Source organism: Lissotriton vulgaris, chromosome 6 (assembly GCF_964263255.1).
Source record: "Lissotriton vulgaris chromosome 6, aLisVul1.2, whole genome shotgun sequence".
NCBI classification, from domain to species: domain Eukaryota; kingdom Metazoa; phylum Chordata; class Amphibia; order Caudata; family Salamandridae; genus Lissotriton; species Lissotriton vulgaris.
The window spans coordinates 592,761,898-592,780,084 of NC_141694.1; the positions used below are offsets into that span (position 1 = coordinate 592,761,898).

At 47.2% G+C, this 18,187-nt stretch overlaps 1 protein-coding gene across 1 annotated transcript in view; it reads left to right on the forward strand.

Annotated features, from left to right (window-relative positions):
- CFAP206 (cilia and flagella associated protein 206) overlaps positions 1-18,187 on the forward strand; it is a 473,657-nt gene that overhangs the window by 191,509 nt on the left and 263,961 nt on the right. Inside the window, exon 8 of the mRNA XM_086926596.1 lies at positions 16,614-16,733. Within this exon, the coding sequence (XP_086782722.1) occupies positions 16,614-16,733 (120 nt within the window). The remainder of the gene's footprint in view (positions 1-16,613; positions 16,734-18,187) is intronic.

Below are 18,187 nucleotides of genomic sequence, written 5' to 3' on the forward strand. Positions count from 1 at the left end.
TTATCTTTTTTTGGGTTTTGGGGTACAGGGGTATTTTTAGGTTTTAGGGCTGGGTTTGGGTTTTGGGGTACAGGGGTATTTTTAGGTTTTAGGGCTGGGTTTGGGTTTTGGGGTACAGGGGTATTTTTAGGTTTTAGGGCTGGGTTTGGGTTTTGGGGTACAGGGGTATTTTTAGGTTTTAGGGCTGGGTTTGGGTTTTGGGGTACAGGGGTATTTTTAGGTTTTAGGGCTGGGTTTGGGTTTTGGGGTACAGGGGTATTTTTAGGTTTTAGGGCTGGGTTTGGGTTTTGGGGTACAGGGGTATTTTTAGGTTTTAGGGCTGGGTATGGGTTTTGGGGTACAGGGGTATTTTTAGGTTTTAGGGCTGGGTTTGGGTTTTGGGGTACAGGGGTACTTTTAGGTTTTCGGGCTGGGTATGGGTTTTGGTGTACAGGGGTATTTTTAGGTTTTAGGGCTGGGTTTGGGTTTTGGGGTACATGGGTATTTTTAGGTTTTAGGGCTGGGTTTGGGTTTTGGGGTACAGGGGTATTTTTAGGTTTTAGGGCTGTGTATGGGTTTTGGGGTACAGGGGTATTTTAAGTTTTTAGGGCTGGGTTTGGGTTTTGGGGTACAGGGTTATTTTTAATATATATTTACAATTTAAAAAATTAAAATTAATTGTATTAATGTATGTTTTATTTTTTTTAATAATAAATAATTTAAAATAATACATTAATAATTATTTACATTAAATATTAATTTTATTTACTTACCTGTAATTATACTTACGATGTAATGGTATTGCGTTGTAATAGTACCTGCGTTGTAGTGAATAGCGTTGTAAAGGGATCCGTTGTAACATGACCTGCGTTGTAATAGATCCGTGGTCATGGTATGCGTTGTAAAAGGACCCGTTGTAACGTCATATATCCGTTCTGCATACTCCACAGGGCATGTTTGGCTTGGATGAGTTCCAATAGCAGTGAAATGATTTCGCTGTGCGTAAAAACTACCTTGCACTGGTGAAGGAACCCGCAAAACACTGCAGACTACTGGAAGGGTGAAAATTACAACTTTTGCAGAGATGCATTGGCCGTTCCAAACCCTCCTCCCCCTTATCTGACACCTGCCAAATTACTGTGTTTTCGAGCCAGTATGGCTAGCCACACTGATCCTAGCACAGTGTATCCATGTCTTTTATTAAACATACAATACAAAACATAGAGCTTTTCTAAGACTTTTCCCACACTGTAAAAGTACAGAAACTGTCAGACACACCTGCATTTTCAGGTAGCAACACGCACTTGAGGCTTTACCAGATATGTAAGTATATAAGTGTACTTCCTTGAGGGAGAAGCACCACACACACTCACACACACACCCACAAATACACAGACACGCAACCTGTAGTGCAAAATGAGGAAGCACAAAACAATTGCAAAATTCTGTGGAAAGTAAACAGAAAGCAAAGTCCTAGTTCCTCCCCAGCATTAAGGGCAGAACATTTGGGCTGCACCTCTCTTTGGATCACCGCCAGGTGTTTCTGGTGCCTCTGTGGTCGATTTGCAGCCATACGTGTAGTCATGACTGACTGGTGTCCCAGCAGCTCTCAATTTGCAGAACTTAAAGTGTAGTTATTTGACCGTGCTGCCGGGATGCATGCTGTGCCCAGTACCTTCTCATTGCTGTCTTTCTTCATCTATTTATTGTTGAGAACGCCTGCTTTTTATTCGGCAGAGATGTGCGCTGGACGACGCGTTTCGGTGGACACAGCCACCTTGTTTTATATATATATATATATATTTTCAGTTGCCATTAATGTGTACGCCCTGCTCCTGTGTTAATTAGTCACCCTATAAATGCACTTTCATTGGTTCTGTCTGGCATGTGATCAAGGTCACCGTGTAGAGACCGAAACGCGTCATGCTGGCGATTGCGTGTTAATAAACCACCTTTGAATTCACTTTTTGCGCTGTGGAGTGGTCTGTACCTGTGGGTTCCGTTGGTTGCTGATTGGATTTCTTGTCCATTTTGGAGTAAACGGAGCAGGACTGTGAACCGTATATATATATATATATATATATATATATATATATATATATATATATATATTTCAATGAGAATCCCCAGACCTCCACACCAACGGCGTGAAGAAGGAAACAGACCCCACGGCATCAGGCAAGATGTTGCTTTTATTGATAACCTTTCTGGCGACGCGTTTCGAGTAGCTTGTACTCTTGATCACACACCGGTAAATGGGTCAGCCTGTTATTTTTAAATGCTTGATTTCCCTGACCCCTCCTATGGGCCACACCTCCTAACGTGCATCACATGATTATTTTAAACATAGGCATAGAAAAAGTGCAAATGACATAATGGAGTAAAAAACGGACTGTATTGGACATTTGTATTCAGGTATAAAGTACATTTTGCCTGAAATCAATACAAATTGTAAAACAAGTTGATTCTGTTTTAAAAACTCAATCCGTCTTATAATTTTACAATGCATAAAATGTCGCATTAAAAAATTATTTCCATGTAAAGTTATTGCACATATCTCATTGGTTATTCTCAACCATTTATCATAGCTGCATGAATGCAAAAACGCCCAAAGGCTAATAAAGTGACTAGTGCTGTATACTTACTGCATAAATGCATATACCATTCGGTATATAAATTAACCAGTACTGGTCGATTTTGAATAGCAATCAGATTAATAAACATGAATTTCGCCTAAAATCATGTGACATTTAATATAAGTGTAGTGGAACTCCACCCTAATACCTCCAAGCTCATGTCCTGAATATTTTTTTAAAATTCAAAGTGCTTGAATTTATATACATCATAAATATTGAGACTTATTTACACTATATATACTTAAAGAATTCAAAGTATATGTGCTATTTGTGTACATTTGCTTGATGATAAATGGGAAAAAAATGTGGGAAAAAAACAAAATGGAAAAAGAAAGAAGGAATGCTGATATGAAAATAGATATTTTACTACCTATGTACAAAATTTACAAGAAGAGAGATAAAATTGCATTGACAAATACCATACTTAATCAAGTGTGTTGAATTTATAATACACACTTTATATGTGCCTATGTCTTGCTTGATGGGTTAATTGTGGTGGGTTCCGATTTGACTTGAACTTACCAATGAGATAAAACCAGGACTTATAAATGCAAAAACAACAACAGTGGGCTGCAAGTGGACAAAAAGAAGATGATATTTACAGAAAGTTGTGAAGATCCTCGGTTGCGTTAAGCCCATGGGGCTGTTTACTGTCCAACGCGATGATATATTGGGTTTCCAACTTTCTCAACATTTTGTCCCTGTCACCACCCCGTGAGGCACCGCATCTATAACGTAGTAACTCAAACATGACAGATCCCTGTCATGTGTTGAATTAAAATGTCGTGCCACGGGGTAGGCTAAGTCGTGATTCACGACTGCACGGAGATGCTGCAAAATTCTGACGTGCACCTGCGACCTCGTGCTTCCCACATAGCACAAGCCGCAGGTGCACGTCAGAACATATACAGCAAACTCCGTGCGGTAATTGAAATTGCCTCTGATGGCAATTTTGGCACCAGAGAAAGGATTGACATAGTGAGTCATGTTTTGCCCGAACTTGCACGCACGGCAAGAACTGCATTTGTAAAAGCCTTTTCTATTGAGCCAGTCACTGCCACTGACCAGCTCTGGGCTCAGCTTCACCAGTCTGCTGTGCATGCTGTAGGCTCTTTTAAAAGTGATGATGGGTTTGTCTGTAACTCCTGAGCATAACGCACCGTCATTTTTAAGAATTGACCAGTGTTTGTTGATGATGGTTTTTATCTGTCTTTGTTGCTGACTGTAAGTGATAATCAATCTGGGAGACTGGTCATCACTTTTCAACTTCAGCAGGGTTGGGCATGAGTAAAGATTCTCTTGATCTTTCTTTGGTTTTGAGTAACACTTTGGAAAGCGTTGACTCACTGTAACCCCTAGCCCTCAAACGTCTCAACATCAAACTAGCTCCCTCATCAAATCTTTCAGTACTGCTACAGATTCTTTTCAACCGCAAAAGTTCCCCCAAGGGTATACTTTCGATTACATGACGGCGGTGTCCACTGCTGTCATGCAGTATACTGTTGCCAGCAGTGGGTTTGCGGTATAGTGATGTCATGATATTGATTCCTTCAATATCAATTTGGACATCCAAAAATTGGGCTGATTGACTGCTTACACTGGATGTGAAAAATAAATTGCTGTTGTTGGTGTTGAGAGTTTTAACAAACTGCTGTGCGCTTGAAATATCACCCTCCCATATGCAAAAAATATCATCAATAAATCTATATATATATATATATATCCTCCTTTCAAGAAACCAAGCTAGACCAGGGAATTCCCATCCAGTGTTCTGCTCATTTCTCTCTGTGGTTTGAATTTGAGGGTAATCGTATCATAATTAGCCACTGCCACAATCTCATGCCAAGAATGTTGGTCTACAATTCCTAGCATCAACCTCCATGCCGCCTTTGCTGGAAATAAAATCAATACACGTCCCTAGGTAAGGGTGGGCCTTAGCGAGTCCATACCACCAGGGTTTAGGACACACAGAGTCCTGATGAATGCCAGGTAAAATCATACCGTTTCGTGGCTGAAACATGTCGACTGATATTTAGGAAACTACCACTCAACTAATTGAGGACAAATTTCCAACACATAAGTTTTTATTAACCCGTCCTTATGATCATTAGAATAAAGTTAATTCTGATACACTACGGACTATTTTTTAACCATCCACCACTCACTAGTTTATTTTCTTTGCACAACACTGCCTGAACTCACCAACCCGCTCCGCAGTAAATCTGGCGTTGTAGCACACCAAAGAGACACTTGGTCTCTTTGGTGGGGCCCGATGATGAAGCATGTCATCACTAGGTGGTGAGTGAGGGCTTTCTTTAACATCCTAAGTGAAGCCGTTTCTTGCTCCTTACTGTGGTCGAATACAACCATTGGACACTCTTTTCTTGTTTATTGACTATTACCGGGGAATAAGAGTGTCACTCTACTCTCCCTGCCTCTCCTTTTGTTTAATTAAACAACAGGGGGTGGTGATGGACAGAGTTTCTGAATTAAGCAGAATACTCTCACCCAGTCAAGAGATCAGGGCTTAATCCAACACCGTTTTTTAGCTCACTGCACCATCCCAGCTCAGAACCTGGCTATATGCAAATTAGTCTGTCCCTGGCCCAGTGCATCATGGGAACAGGGCAAACCAAACTACCAAGCCAATTCTTTCACTGGGAAGGAAACAAGCTACCGGGGACCGGTTTCTGGCATTTCAGCCGTCTTCGGCCCGGCTTGCTTGAATCCTGATGGTGCAATGAGCAAGGGACTCACGTCTGAGTATACCCTTCCACGCTTATGGTGGACAAAATAATTAAACAACAGGGGGTGGTGATGGACAGAGTTTCTGAATTAAGCAGAATACTCCTTTTGTTTTGACATATTGTGTGGGCGCCCCAGCCGGTCTGTGGGCAATAGCTCTAGGCACCTGGAGGACGCTCAACGTGTCCACCGTCGGCCTGCGACTCCTCCCCAGTGCAGCCGTCAGCTCCGGGGTCCAGTTGACAGAGCGGCCTACACTCGGGGGGCTCCTACCCTGGCGTCGGTTTACGCTCGTCTTGATCAACAGGGCCTGCCTCTCGTCCCCACGTATCAATAGAGTCTCCGGGCGTAGAATCGGCGGCAAAGGGGGTGTCGGGGGGAACCCACACCGTATAGACCCCAGGCTGGTCGTCCTCCTCAGTGTCTAAGTCAATATTGGGCTCCGCCGCCTCCCGCGGGTGGTCTCCGCCAGAAGGTGTGCTGTGTGTTGCCCCCGAGCGCTCCCCGCCCGCGTCGTCCCGTCACTGTGCGCGGGTGGGTGCTGCAGCGCTGCGCGTCTCTCCGGAGGTCCTCTCAGAGCAGCTCACCTTCCAAAGTCGCTTCAGGGGTCCGTTTCCCAGCGGCGTCCCGTCTCGACCAGGGCACTGTGTGGGGGGAGGGGGAAGGCCGGGTCCGTGACTCCTCCGATCTGTGTCCTCTCTGGCCCCGTGCAGATCTTGATTCTCCAAGTAGGCACCCCAGGCCAGCTCCCTGCTCCCGATGTGTCTGGCGCTGCAGGATCGCGTCCCCTCTACTCCTCAGGCGGTGTCCAGGCTCGGGCAGCGAGGCTCTCAGCAATCCGCCGCGGCCGCCGCCATTTTGAACCCGGCTCCGACTCCGAGCGTGTTCGGCAATTTCTACAGTTTTTACCCCTTTACCGGGCCTCGGGAGCCATCCGATGCGGGCTTCGGGGTCTGCAGTTGCTCCGCTGTCGTGGACAGCGTGATGTAGGTCAGTGGTTGCGTTTGGTTGGGTCGGATTAATTCGGCTAGCCGGAGCTGGCACAGAGTGCGACTCACTCGGCCATGTTGCTAGCCACGCCCCCACTCAGAACCCAGGGTTAACCCTACTACACCCTTATTGGTACCACCACTTTGAGTTGAACTAGGGGGAACAGTTGCCTTAGGGGCAATAGTGGCTGGAGTTGAGTCTTTAGGTCTAGTGCAGTCACTAGTCCAATTGGTATTCTGCTTACAGATTTTACACCATGGTTTCTTTTGGCCTTTCTTTTTGGATGATTGGGAATCCCCGCCATTAGAAGATTTTTGGGGGCCTTGTGAAGACTTCTGGTCTTTACCCTTCTCCCCACCCTTATTAGGATCTTGCTTCTTCTGGTCACCACCTTGGTTGTGTACCTTCTGCTTCACCCTGGTTCAGACCCATTTGTCTGACTTCTTTCCCAATTCTTGGGGAGAGGTCAGATCAGAGTCTACCAGGTGCTGATGCCACAGCTGATTCAGATAATTGTTAAGGATCTGCTCCCTCATAATCAAGTTGTACAATCCTGTATAATCACACACCTTACTGCCAAGTAACCAGCCCTCCAGAGCCTTAGTAGCAAAATCAACAAAGTCAACCCAGTCTGAGCCTTTTGGGTATCTCTGAACTGTATCCAGTATTGTTCAGTGGTTAGGCCAAACCCTTCAATCAGAGCACTCTTCAGGACTGTATAATCATCCGCATCCCCTTCTCTAACAGTGAGGAGCTTATCTCTACCTTTGTCTGCAAAGGAGAGCCACATGATAGCTGCCCACTGCTCCTGGGAGACCTTCTGAACTTTGCAGGCCCTTTCCAGTGCAGTTATCCATTTGTGGATGCCGTCCCCACTCTGGTAGGGAGGGACAATCTTGTTTAAATTCCTATGGCCATGAGATCTTTCTCTACCACTAGGGAAGTTGCTGCCACCATGGGACTCTAGTCCCATCTTTTTTCTATCTCTTTCAATCTCTAGGGGCTCCCTTTCTAAGGCTACGTGCTGTCTTTTAATCCTCAGCTGGACTTCCTGATACTCCAGTTGCCTTTCTCTCTTCTCCTGGGAGGATTCCCTCCTATGAGAAGAGACAGAGGTCCTTATAGATACAACAGAATGGCCAGACTCCACAGAAGGAGATCTGGGCCTTCTAGGTGTACCTCCAACGCTTGCTAGGGGGACAAAGATAGTGCCACCTTGGCCTTTCTCCTCATCTCCAGTAGGAGCTGCATGGTCCAGGTCAAGGAGATTGTCACCATCCTGGTAAGTATCAGAGTCTGAGTCCTGGTGGTTTGTACCTCCAGTCTCTTCCTCTGCTGCTGACCCATCCCCACTGCCTAACCCCTCAGGCATTCCAAAGTTAGCATTTACTGCGAGGTTATAATGCACTTAAGAGTATATGGTCTGTCTGCATCACAGAACACCCTCAGATAATAGATTTTGAAAGCTGCAGAGGGGTCCAGCTCATGCATGGGCACCCTCTCACACAAAACCAAGCACTCTGCCTTCAGAATTGATAAGGTCTGCCATAGGAGTGACTGATAGATTTATATGTGTCAGTGATTAAAGGTAGATATAGATAACCTGTATCTTGGTAAGGGGTGCATGCACCACCTTACCCAGGCTGCAGTAGCAGTCCTGTGGTGTCAATTTGGAATGCTTCCCAGGGGTGGCATAATACATGCTGCAGCCCCTGGTAGGCCTCGGGGGTACCAATGCCCTTAGTACTTGGTGTACCATATACTAGGGACTCACAAGGGTACCCCAGTGACCAAACTGGAGTGTACCTAAAGTACATGCAATCATTTTAGAGAGGAAGCAGCTAGGCGGGATCCTGGATAGTAGGGCCCCATCCAGACTAAAGTCGAAAAACAGTGAAACACCAGCAAAAAGTGGGGGTAACCATAGTAAGCAGATCCTACTCTCCTACATTGCTCATTTCCATTACCAATACATTTCACCCTAGTTACACCATGCTAAAACGTAAACCGAAGCATGTTTGGGCAAATGAACAAATGACTTGCTATTTTCGAGATGATCTCATCCATGTTCATATGTGTGTACAAATAAGAACTGCTGCAGGGAGCATTTCAGGCGTAGGTTTGGTATGCAGTCTCGTACTTCTTTTTTTTTTTTTTAATAAAAACTTTATTGTGCAAAACAGAAGAATTACAGGTATGGGCCTACAACCCCAGGGGCTGGCCGCTAGTGTTTGTCAAGTAAATACGCAATCAGTAAGGCAGCAGCTGACCCCGGTAGGTCCTGCAGAAGTACAGGATACACTTTCGGCAACACAGGATGTATGCAGGATACACGATTTTTAATTTTTATAAAGGAACAAAGGGAAACAAGAGAACAAACAACTCAAGGCGAGAACATGATAAAAGAAGTCGAGCTCAGACACTGGGGACCTACCATAACGGATAGGGAATCAGGAGAAAGTTCTAGAGAGAACCAATGGGGGGGGAGGCAGTGGGGAGTCAGGACAATCGGGTAAGGAATATGGTAATCAAGGAACCTCAGAGGTCAGGGGGACAGAGAAGCGTCTGGGATATCTTCGAGGGAGGGTGTACAGATGTTTCCTCGGTACGCGTTCCATTGGCCCCAAATTGTACTCCACGCCCTAGGCTTGCCCCTAGCCAAATATACCGTCTTCTCCCTGAACATGCACCAATCCATGTTCTCCTTCCACGTCGACACGGTGGGAGGCCGTTGGGAACCCCAGAGCTGTGCGATGTCCCTTTTGGCAATCATGTTCCCAAGTGCCGCCCACCAGGCCTGGGCGACGTTGTAGTCATTCGGCTCCCACACATTCAACAAACATCTTCGAGCCTCAGGCAACAGAGCGACCCCAGTGACGCACTCCATCACAGCATGCACACGGCGCCAATACGTAGCGACCTCATGGCACTCCCAGAGGATGTGAAGAAAAGTGGCACTCATTCCACAACCGCGCCTACACAACCCATCCGACGAAAAACCCATGGCAACCAAACGAGGACCAGTGAAATACACGCTGTGAAGAATTTTAAGCTGGACAAGGCGGAGACGGGCCGGAATGGCAACCTCTTTAGGGGAGGATAATGCAGACTGCTAGTCTTCGTCGTCCAGTTCCAACCCGTCTCCAGCCCAGGTCTCCCTGAGTCGCACAAGGAGATCTGCCCGATTTTTTAATCAACTTTTTATAAATCAAGGAAATCGTACTATCGGGCAGATGACCATCGAGTATACGATCCTCAAGCTGGGAAGATTCAGGTACCACGGTACCGGCCGTGAAGACCGACAATAAAGCATGACGCACCTGTGCATATCTGAAGAACTCCCGCTCACTCAACTCATATTCACTCTGAAGCTCCGCAAATGATTTTACCGCACCTTTCGCCCAAAGATCACCCACCCTACTAAGTCCTATTGTGTCCCAGTTCTCAAAACCTTTCGTCGTCCAGAGGCATCTCAATCGTTCCGAAGCAAACAAGGGGGTCGCCTGCGTCAGTCGATCATTCCACCCCATAGCCACATTAGCATCCTTCCATACACGCACTGCAATTTTAGTGGGTCCCTTGAGGTTCCTCCCCGCCGTCCGAGAGTAGAGTGCTCTGTTAAAGTCGCCACCGGGCAACAGGTATTTATCCATAGCGTACGCTGGATTCAGCCCAGGAGCGTATGTAGCATGGTTAATGGCGGACAACTGGGAGGCCCAATAATACCTCCTGATGTCCGGGAGTGCAATACCCTCGTCATACCAGGGGAGGGTCAGTTTTGAGAGAACAATGCGCGCTCGACCGTCCCAAACAAGTCTCCTCTGTAGTCCCTCCACCTCCCGAAAGTAGCGCGCTGGAATAATATCAAAGGAGTTCTGGAGTGCGTAGAGAAATCAGGGTAGGGACATCATTTTAAACCGCGCCGCTCGACCAAGTGGGGACAGCGGCAGTCTACGCCAACGGTGCACGTCAAGCTTCAAGCGCCGGAGAGGAGGAAGGAGATTATACTCGTAACAGGCAGCCAAGTCCAACGATACGTGGACCCCCTAAATACTTGAAGCCAGAGTGAGAAATTTGAATGGGGAACCTGGTAGGCAAGGGAGAAAGACCACCAGAGATAACATAGACACACAACTTAGACCAGTTGATAATCAACCCAGAGTTTTTGCCAAAGGAAGTTAGGACGTCAAAAAGGATGTTGAGGGACTTGCGAGGGGAGGTAAGATACAGAAGAATGTTGTCTGCATACAACGACACCCGGTCTTCAAAGTCAGGGGTCCAACGAATGCCCTTTATTGAGGGTTCCCATCGGAGCCAGGCAGCGAGCGGTTCCAGGGCAAGAGCAAAGAGCAGGGGGGACAACGGACACCCCAGTCTAGTACCCCTCCCAAGAGCGAATGACTGGGAGACTCTACCGTTAACAACCACCTGAGCCAGCGGATCCGCATATAGTAGCCTCACCCAACTAATGAATCCCGCATCAAAGCCAAACTTTTCAAGAGTGGCCCAGAGATACGGCCACTCTATCGTGTCAAAGGCCATCGTGGTGTCTAATGAAGCCAAGATGGCCGGTTCGGAAAGAAGCTCCGCCCTCGCGAGAATGCCATGAAGGCGACGCAGGTTTAGAGCAGTGTTCCGGTGCGGGATAAAGCCAGATTGATCCGGATGGATCAGGTCACAAATAACCGTGAGGAGGCAGTTGGCAAGAACCTTAGCGAGAATCTTGGGCTCAGCGTTTAGTAGGGAGATAGGCCTGTATGAGGCACAACGGTCACGAGGTTTGCCCTCCTTATGAATTACCACTATAATGGCCAGGCGCTGATCAATAGGAAGAAAGCCAAGATCACGCGACTCCGTAAACATATCACGGAGGTATGGTGCGACCTTGTCCGGGCGGAGTTTGTATAGTTCAATGGGCAGGCCATTTGGCCCCATGGCTTTGCCGGAACAGAGGGAACGAATGGCAGTCGCTATCTCATCGACCGACAACGATGCCTCCATACTCTCCCGATCCTCTTCAGACAGGCAGGGCAGCGCAATGTCTCTCAACAAAAAGCGAGAGTCATCCTCGTCCCTGTCGGACACTGGGGAGTAGACCACACGAAAATAGTCAGCAAAACATTCCACAATCTCACCAGGGTCAGTCACCTCCACACCATCAGGATTCTGGATCACAGGGACAACACGATTCGCTCTCTCCTTCTTGTCAAGCCAGGCAATCAGCTTACCCGCCTTATCACCAACGTCATACAATCTACCTTGCTGTTCTCTGTACATCGTTTTGGCGGCCTCTGTCACAAGGGATTTATAATCAAACTGTTTCAAACTAAGGGCGTGGAGTTTGTCCCGGGTGACACCCGTGGCCAGGTCGTCTTCTAAATCCAATATTTCAGCCTCCAGACTCTCGACCTCCCCATCCCTCGCTTTCTTAGTCTCTGCTATTAAGAATAGGGTGTGTCCGCGAATAACAGCCTTAAAGGCTTCCCACAGGGACACCGGGGACGAGACAGACCCCTCATTCTCCAGGAAGTAGTGATCAAGTGACTTCGTCAGGCTAGCGCGGGTCTTGGGGTTGCGTAAGTGCCAGGGGTTGATAGGGGCGACCCGTCCCGCAGTATGTAGACCCATATCAAAAAGAAGCAAAACAGGAGAGTGACCCGAGATACCCCGGGCCAAGTGGCTAATTTCCCCAATGTAGGAGGACTGGACAGCGGGCATAAGGAAGTAGTCTAGCCTGGAGAGACTCCCATGAGCGCCGGAATGAAAGGTGTAGTGACGTAGCGTCGGGTGCATTAACCTCCAGGAATCCACCAGACCAAAGGTGTCCAGGAACCCACCGAGCCATGATTGAAACGCGGGAAGGTCCCTGGGGGGGTGACGATTCAAATCGCCGGAAAGTACCGAATTGAAGTCCCCGCCCACAAGGAGAAGACCATCAGGGAGCCCCTGCATCAGCCGACCAACGTCTGAGAAAGTAGAGGTCTGGAGTCCTGGGGGTACATAAACAGAAACCAAAGAGAGAGTCTTGCCCTCCCACCTATCACTGAGGGAGGCGTAGCGCCCTCTGTTGTTCAAGAATGACGCTATCAATTTCAAGAGGGCGGGAAGACCGGATCAGAATACCCACGCGCCTAGAACCCGTGGTGAATCCGGAATGTGCAACCAATCGGTAACCCCATCTATTCATCGCATGACACACATTGCCAACTAGGTGCGTCTCCTGCAGGAGTACCACATCAGGGGACAAACTTCGTAAATATTGTAGAACAACACCCCTTTTTATACGATCACCCAAACCATTGACATTCCAAGATATAAGTTTCAGCCCACTACCCCCCATCCCCAAACAAATTGCATGGGGTTCCCCATGAAGAGCAGGACATCAGGATCAGAGAAAGAACCAATAGGCCGGCTTGAGAAAGAAAAACACAAACACAAACACCCCCCCCCACCCCCCAACTAGAACCCGCTGCAACTCCCCCCTCCCTGCACCCCTGCAGAAGACTAAAAGGCCACCCCAAAATGCAGTGTGCCTGTCGCCCTAACAACCCCATTCTACAAAAAGACCCCGGAGGAGGAAAGAGGCCTGTTCCCACCCACCACCCAAATGTGGACTACTACAGGCCAACAGAAACAGAAAGATAGTACCCAGCTGAGCAAAGTCCAATGTTCCGAAACCAGGGACCGAAGAGTCACTTATGCGTAGGTTCACCACCCTCGGCACCGCCAGGGTGCTCCGTACGATCGCCTCGGCCCGGCAGGGAATCCAACCAGTCACTCACACTGTCCGGTCAATCAAAAAATAAGGTTCGTTCCTCATTCCACACGAAGCCTAGTAGGGAAAAGCATGGCGTACTTAAGGCCCAGGTCCCGGAGACGTCGCTTCACTCCAAGAAAGCCCATCCTTTGTCTTTGCACAAGTTGCGTGAAGTCCGGGAAAAAGTTAATCGAGGAGTTTTCAAATTTCACCGGGCCATGCACTCTCGATGCCTGCAAAATCGCATCACGGTCTCTAAAATGAAAAAGTCTCGCAATAATGGGCCTCGGAGGGGCGCCCGGCTTGGCTTGTCCGCCTGGGACTCTGTGTGCGCGCTCGACCGCGAAGAATTTACTCAAGCCAGAGGGAGAAAGGTGGGTGAGGATTAGATCCTCGACCAGGAGATCCACCGATCGAGTCTCGGGGTTTTCTGGGAACCCAATAACGCGGATGTTATTGCGTATTGACCTGTACTCATAATCCTCTAGTCGATGGGACATTTGGTCATTCACCGATTTTAAATTCCCAAGTTCAGTTTGAAGTTCCACCACATCGGCCGTAAGGCTGAAGGTCTTCAAATCGAGTGAATTGACCTTTTCGTTCGTTTTAGACAGGTCGGCCCTGATCAGAGTGACATCCACAGCAACCGTGTCAATTTTGCTAGCCAGGGCCTCGTATTGCTGGCCGATGGTTTCCCTCATGCCGGTGATGGCGCCCATAATGTCTTGCAGGGACAGCTCGGCAGGAACGGAAGGGTCGTCCTGGGCGTCCTCCGGGGTACGACTGGGAAGCCCAGGGGAGCCTTTGGCTTGGGTATACCGATCCATAACATTTGTCTGGACCGGGCCACCACGAAGAGACGTTTTGGTCTTCCGCTTCTCTGCATCACCCCTGCTCCCCGGAGGGGCCCACACGACCTGGTGAAAATGGCCACCGACAGTCCGGGCGCCAACGAGACCACAAGAGCTGGCTCGTAGGACCAAGAAAAGGCACAATGTAATTCAAAAGGGATGAAATGAGGAGACAGTTCAGGCACTAAGTGGGGGCTGGACTGGTCCCCAGCCGGGCGAGACGGTCTCTCAATCAGACCATGCGGGGATCCGGGAACGAAACCGAAAGTAGAGATGCGGCCACCAGGGAGGCCCCACTGCCGTTGTTGTTCAACTCCGTCCCGGATCCGCAAGTAGCCAAGACCCCGGCACAGCCTCCAGGTGGGCCAGAAAAGTTCAAAGTGCCATAACTTTGGTCGCTGATGTCCGATTTCAATCAGGATACCCCCAGGATAAATTGCGAGGAGCGGCGAGGTTCCGAGGAGCTCTGTGCTCACGCGACCATCTTGGATGCCCGCTAAGCTCCTCCTCCAGTCTCATACTTCTGAAGACGGTATGTGAGCATTTCATGCGTGGGTTTGGTATGCAGTCTCTTACTACTGAACACGGCCCGTGAGCATTTCATGCGTAGGTTTGATATGCAGTCTCTAACTTTTGAACATGGTCCGTGAGCATTTCATGCGTGGGTTTGATATGCAGTCCCATACTTATGAAGACGGTCCAAGAGCATTTCATGCATGGGTTTGGTATGCAGTCTCATACTTCTGAAGACGGACTGTGAGCATTTCATGCGTGGGCTTGGTATGCAGTTTGTTACTACTGATCATGGCCCGTGAGCATTTCATGCGTAGGTTTGGTATGCAGTCTCATACTTCTGAAAACGATCCATGAGCATTTCATGCGTGGGTTTGGTATGCATTCTCATATTTCTGTAGACGGTCCGTGAGCATTTCATGCTTGGGTTTGGTATGCAGTTTCTTACTACTGAATATGGCCCACAAGCATTTCATGCGTGGGTTTGTAATGCACTCTCATACTTCTAAAGACGGTCCTTGAGCATTTCATGCATGGGTTTGGTATGCAGTCTCTTACTACTGAACATGGCCCGTGAGCATTTCATGTGTGGGGTTGTTATGCAGACTCATACTTCTGAAGATGGTCCGTAAGCATTTCATGTATGGGTTTGGTTTGCAGTCTCATACTTCTGAAGATAGTCCGTGAGCATTCCATGCATGGGTTTGGTATGCAGCCTCATACTTCTGAAGATGGTCTGTGAGCATTTCATGCATGGGTTTTGGTATGCAGTCTCATACTTCTGAAGATGGTCCATGAGCATTTCATGCATGGGTTTTGATATGCAGGCCCATACTTCTGATGATGGTCTGTGAGTATTTCATGCGTGGGTTTGGAATGCAGTCTCATACATCTGAAGATGGTTTTTGAGCATTTCATGAGTGGGTTTGTTATGCAGTCCCATACTTCTGAAGATGGTCCGTGAGCATTTCATGCGTGGGTTTGATATGCAGTCTCTTACTTCTGAAGATGGTCTTTGAGAATTTCAGGCATGGATTTGGTAGGCATTCTCATATGTCTGAAGATGGTCTGTGAGCATTTCATGCGTGGGCTTGGTATGCAGTCTCATACTTCTGAAGATGGTCCGTGAGCCTTTCATGCGTGGGCTTGGTATGCAGTCTCATACTTCTGAAGATGGTCCGTGAGCCTTTCATGCGTGGGTTTGGTATACAGTCTCATACTTCTGAAGACGGTCCGTGAGCATTTCATGCATGGGTTTGGTATGCAGTCTCATACTTCTGAAGATGGCTTGTGAGCATTTCATGTGTGGGTTTGGTATGCAGTCTCTAACTTTTGAACATGGTCCGTGAGCATTTTATGCCTGGATCTTGGTATGCAGTCTCATACTTCTGAAGATGGTTTGTGGGCCTTTCATGCTTGGGTTTGGTATGCAGTCTCTTACTATTGAACACGGCCCGTGAGCATTTCATGCGTAGGTTTGGTATGCAGTCTCATACTTCTGAAGCAGGTCCGTGAGCATTTTGTGCGTGGGTTTGGTATGCAGTCTCATACTTCTGAAGACGGTCCGTGAGCATTTCATGTGTGGGTTTGGTATGCAGTCTCTTACTACTGAACATGGCCTGTGAGCATTTCAATCATGGGTTTGGTATGCAGTCTCAAACTTCTGAAGATGGTTTGTGAGCATTTCATGCATGGGTTTGGTATGCAGTCTCGTACTTCTGCAGATGGTCTGTGAGCATTTCATGCATGGGTTTGGAATGCAGTCTCATACTTCTGAAGATGGTTTGTGAGCATTTCATTCATGGGTTTGGTAGGCAGTCTCATAATTCTGAAGATGATCAAGGAGGACACCCTGGTCTGCTGGGCAAAAGCTGTGACTGCTCTTACAAAATGTACACTGCTGACAGGCCTGTATGAAGGGACATCAAAAATCCCTATGACATGCTTATCAAGGATGATTCCTGCCCCCATTTGTAACTTAGCCTTCGCATTTAATTATATCCAGGATATGCGCCTCTATCTCAGTATAGCACACATTTTACCCATTTCTAGCTTTAAGCAAGGTTTCTAAAAAATAGAGTAATTTGGTTAATTACCTCAGTCTGTGGCAATCTGTGACTTAAGAGTTTTGTCCCTTCACAGTCAGATGTGCTTAAATGCGGACAACAAGTAGACGCTTTGGAAAAACAGCTAGGAGCAGAGATGGAGCAACTAAAGTGCATTGTTCGATCAAAGACAGCGGTCCCTACTGCCCAGGTTTACGTAAGTGTTACAGTTTTATCCAAATATGGTGGAATAAGTAGCGATGATCCAGGGGGTACAATTGCTGGGCTTACTTCAGTAAAAAAGATTTGATTTTGTGGCGTGCAATTAAGTGAGTTACAATGAACATAAAGTGCCCAGGTGTTTATCAATGTTTTCTGAATAATGTGAAATACTTTATAGAATTGTATTAAACCATAGCGCTATCACGTCATCAGAGGGCTACAGTGTCACGCTGACGTACCTCTCGTTAAGCCACACAAATTAGCTGATCTCATTATTAATAATGTCAAAACTCTACTATTTCATATGATACTACAGGTAGCCCTGATAAAGCGGAAACATGTGTTGGCATCTGTGATATTATTTTCAAAAGACTTCTTTGTTATTTGTTACAGCCACAAAATCCTAAATTACTATCAACCAAAAATGTAATTCTCATTGGAAAACTATTAAAATCTATTAGTGTTATCTAGTCGTATTACTGGATCACCTTCTGATACAGAATTGTGACAGTGTCAAAATAAATCTGGCCTTTTTTAAATATTTGAATGTGGTACTTTGTGGGAGCCGAACCCCAATACTCATCTGAACCCCAGTAATTTATCACCCCAAAAATTACCAATAAGTCTTCAGCTGCAGAACTCTTGTTTGATCTAGCGGTTAGAGACTGCAAGCTTCATCAGGGAACCAAAAATATGCAGTTTAAAATACAGTATAAAATACAGTGTGCATAAAGGACTTGGGGCCAAGTGTAGAACCCTTTTTTGCGCTCGGAAATGGGAGATCGGCCCGTTTGCGACTGCAAAAAAGGGTAATGGCATGTACAAATGCTATTTTGCAAGTCACTGACGTGCAAAATAGCATTTGCGACACTCGCTATTCAGAAGGGGCGTCCCTTGCCAATAGCGAGACTAACTGCCATGTACTATTGTTTTGCAACCGCATTTGCAAACGCAAAACACTTGCCGTTTATCACCTTCAAGTAGGTGGTAAACCACTCGCAAACAGGAAGAGGTCCCCAGGGGATTCCCTTCCCCTTTGTGAGTGTGGGAGAAAATAGTTTTTAAGAGCAGGCACCGGTCCTAGGGACCACTGCCTGCACTTAAAAAATGAAACTGAAAAGTTAAATTTTTCTTTTTAAATGCATCCTGTTTTTCTTTAAGGAAAACAGGATGCATTTTTTTAAAAACTGCTTTATTTAAAAAGCAGTCCCAGACATGGTAGTCTGCTGACCCCAGCTGATCCCTGGGAGTGCTAGCCATTTCCAATGTGGTCGCAAATTGCGCTTGCCTCAAAAATATTGATGAGGCATCCGGACCCGTTGAGATGGTTAGGCATAACCGGCCCTGACACACGCAGCAGAAACCTCAACCACAGTTCCCACAAGCACCGGCTATCCTTGATTTTACTTGCGGCAGAGGACCACCAGAATAAAATTGCTTTCCGGTACC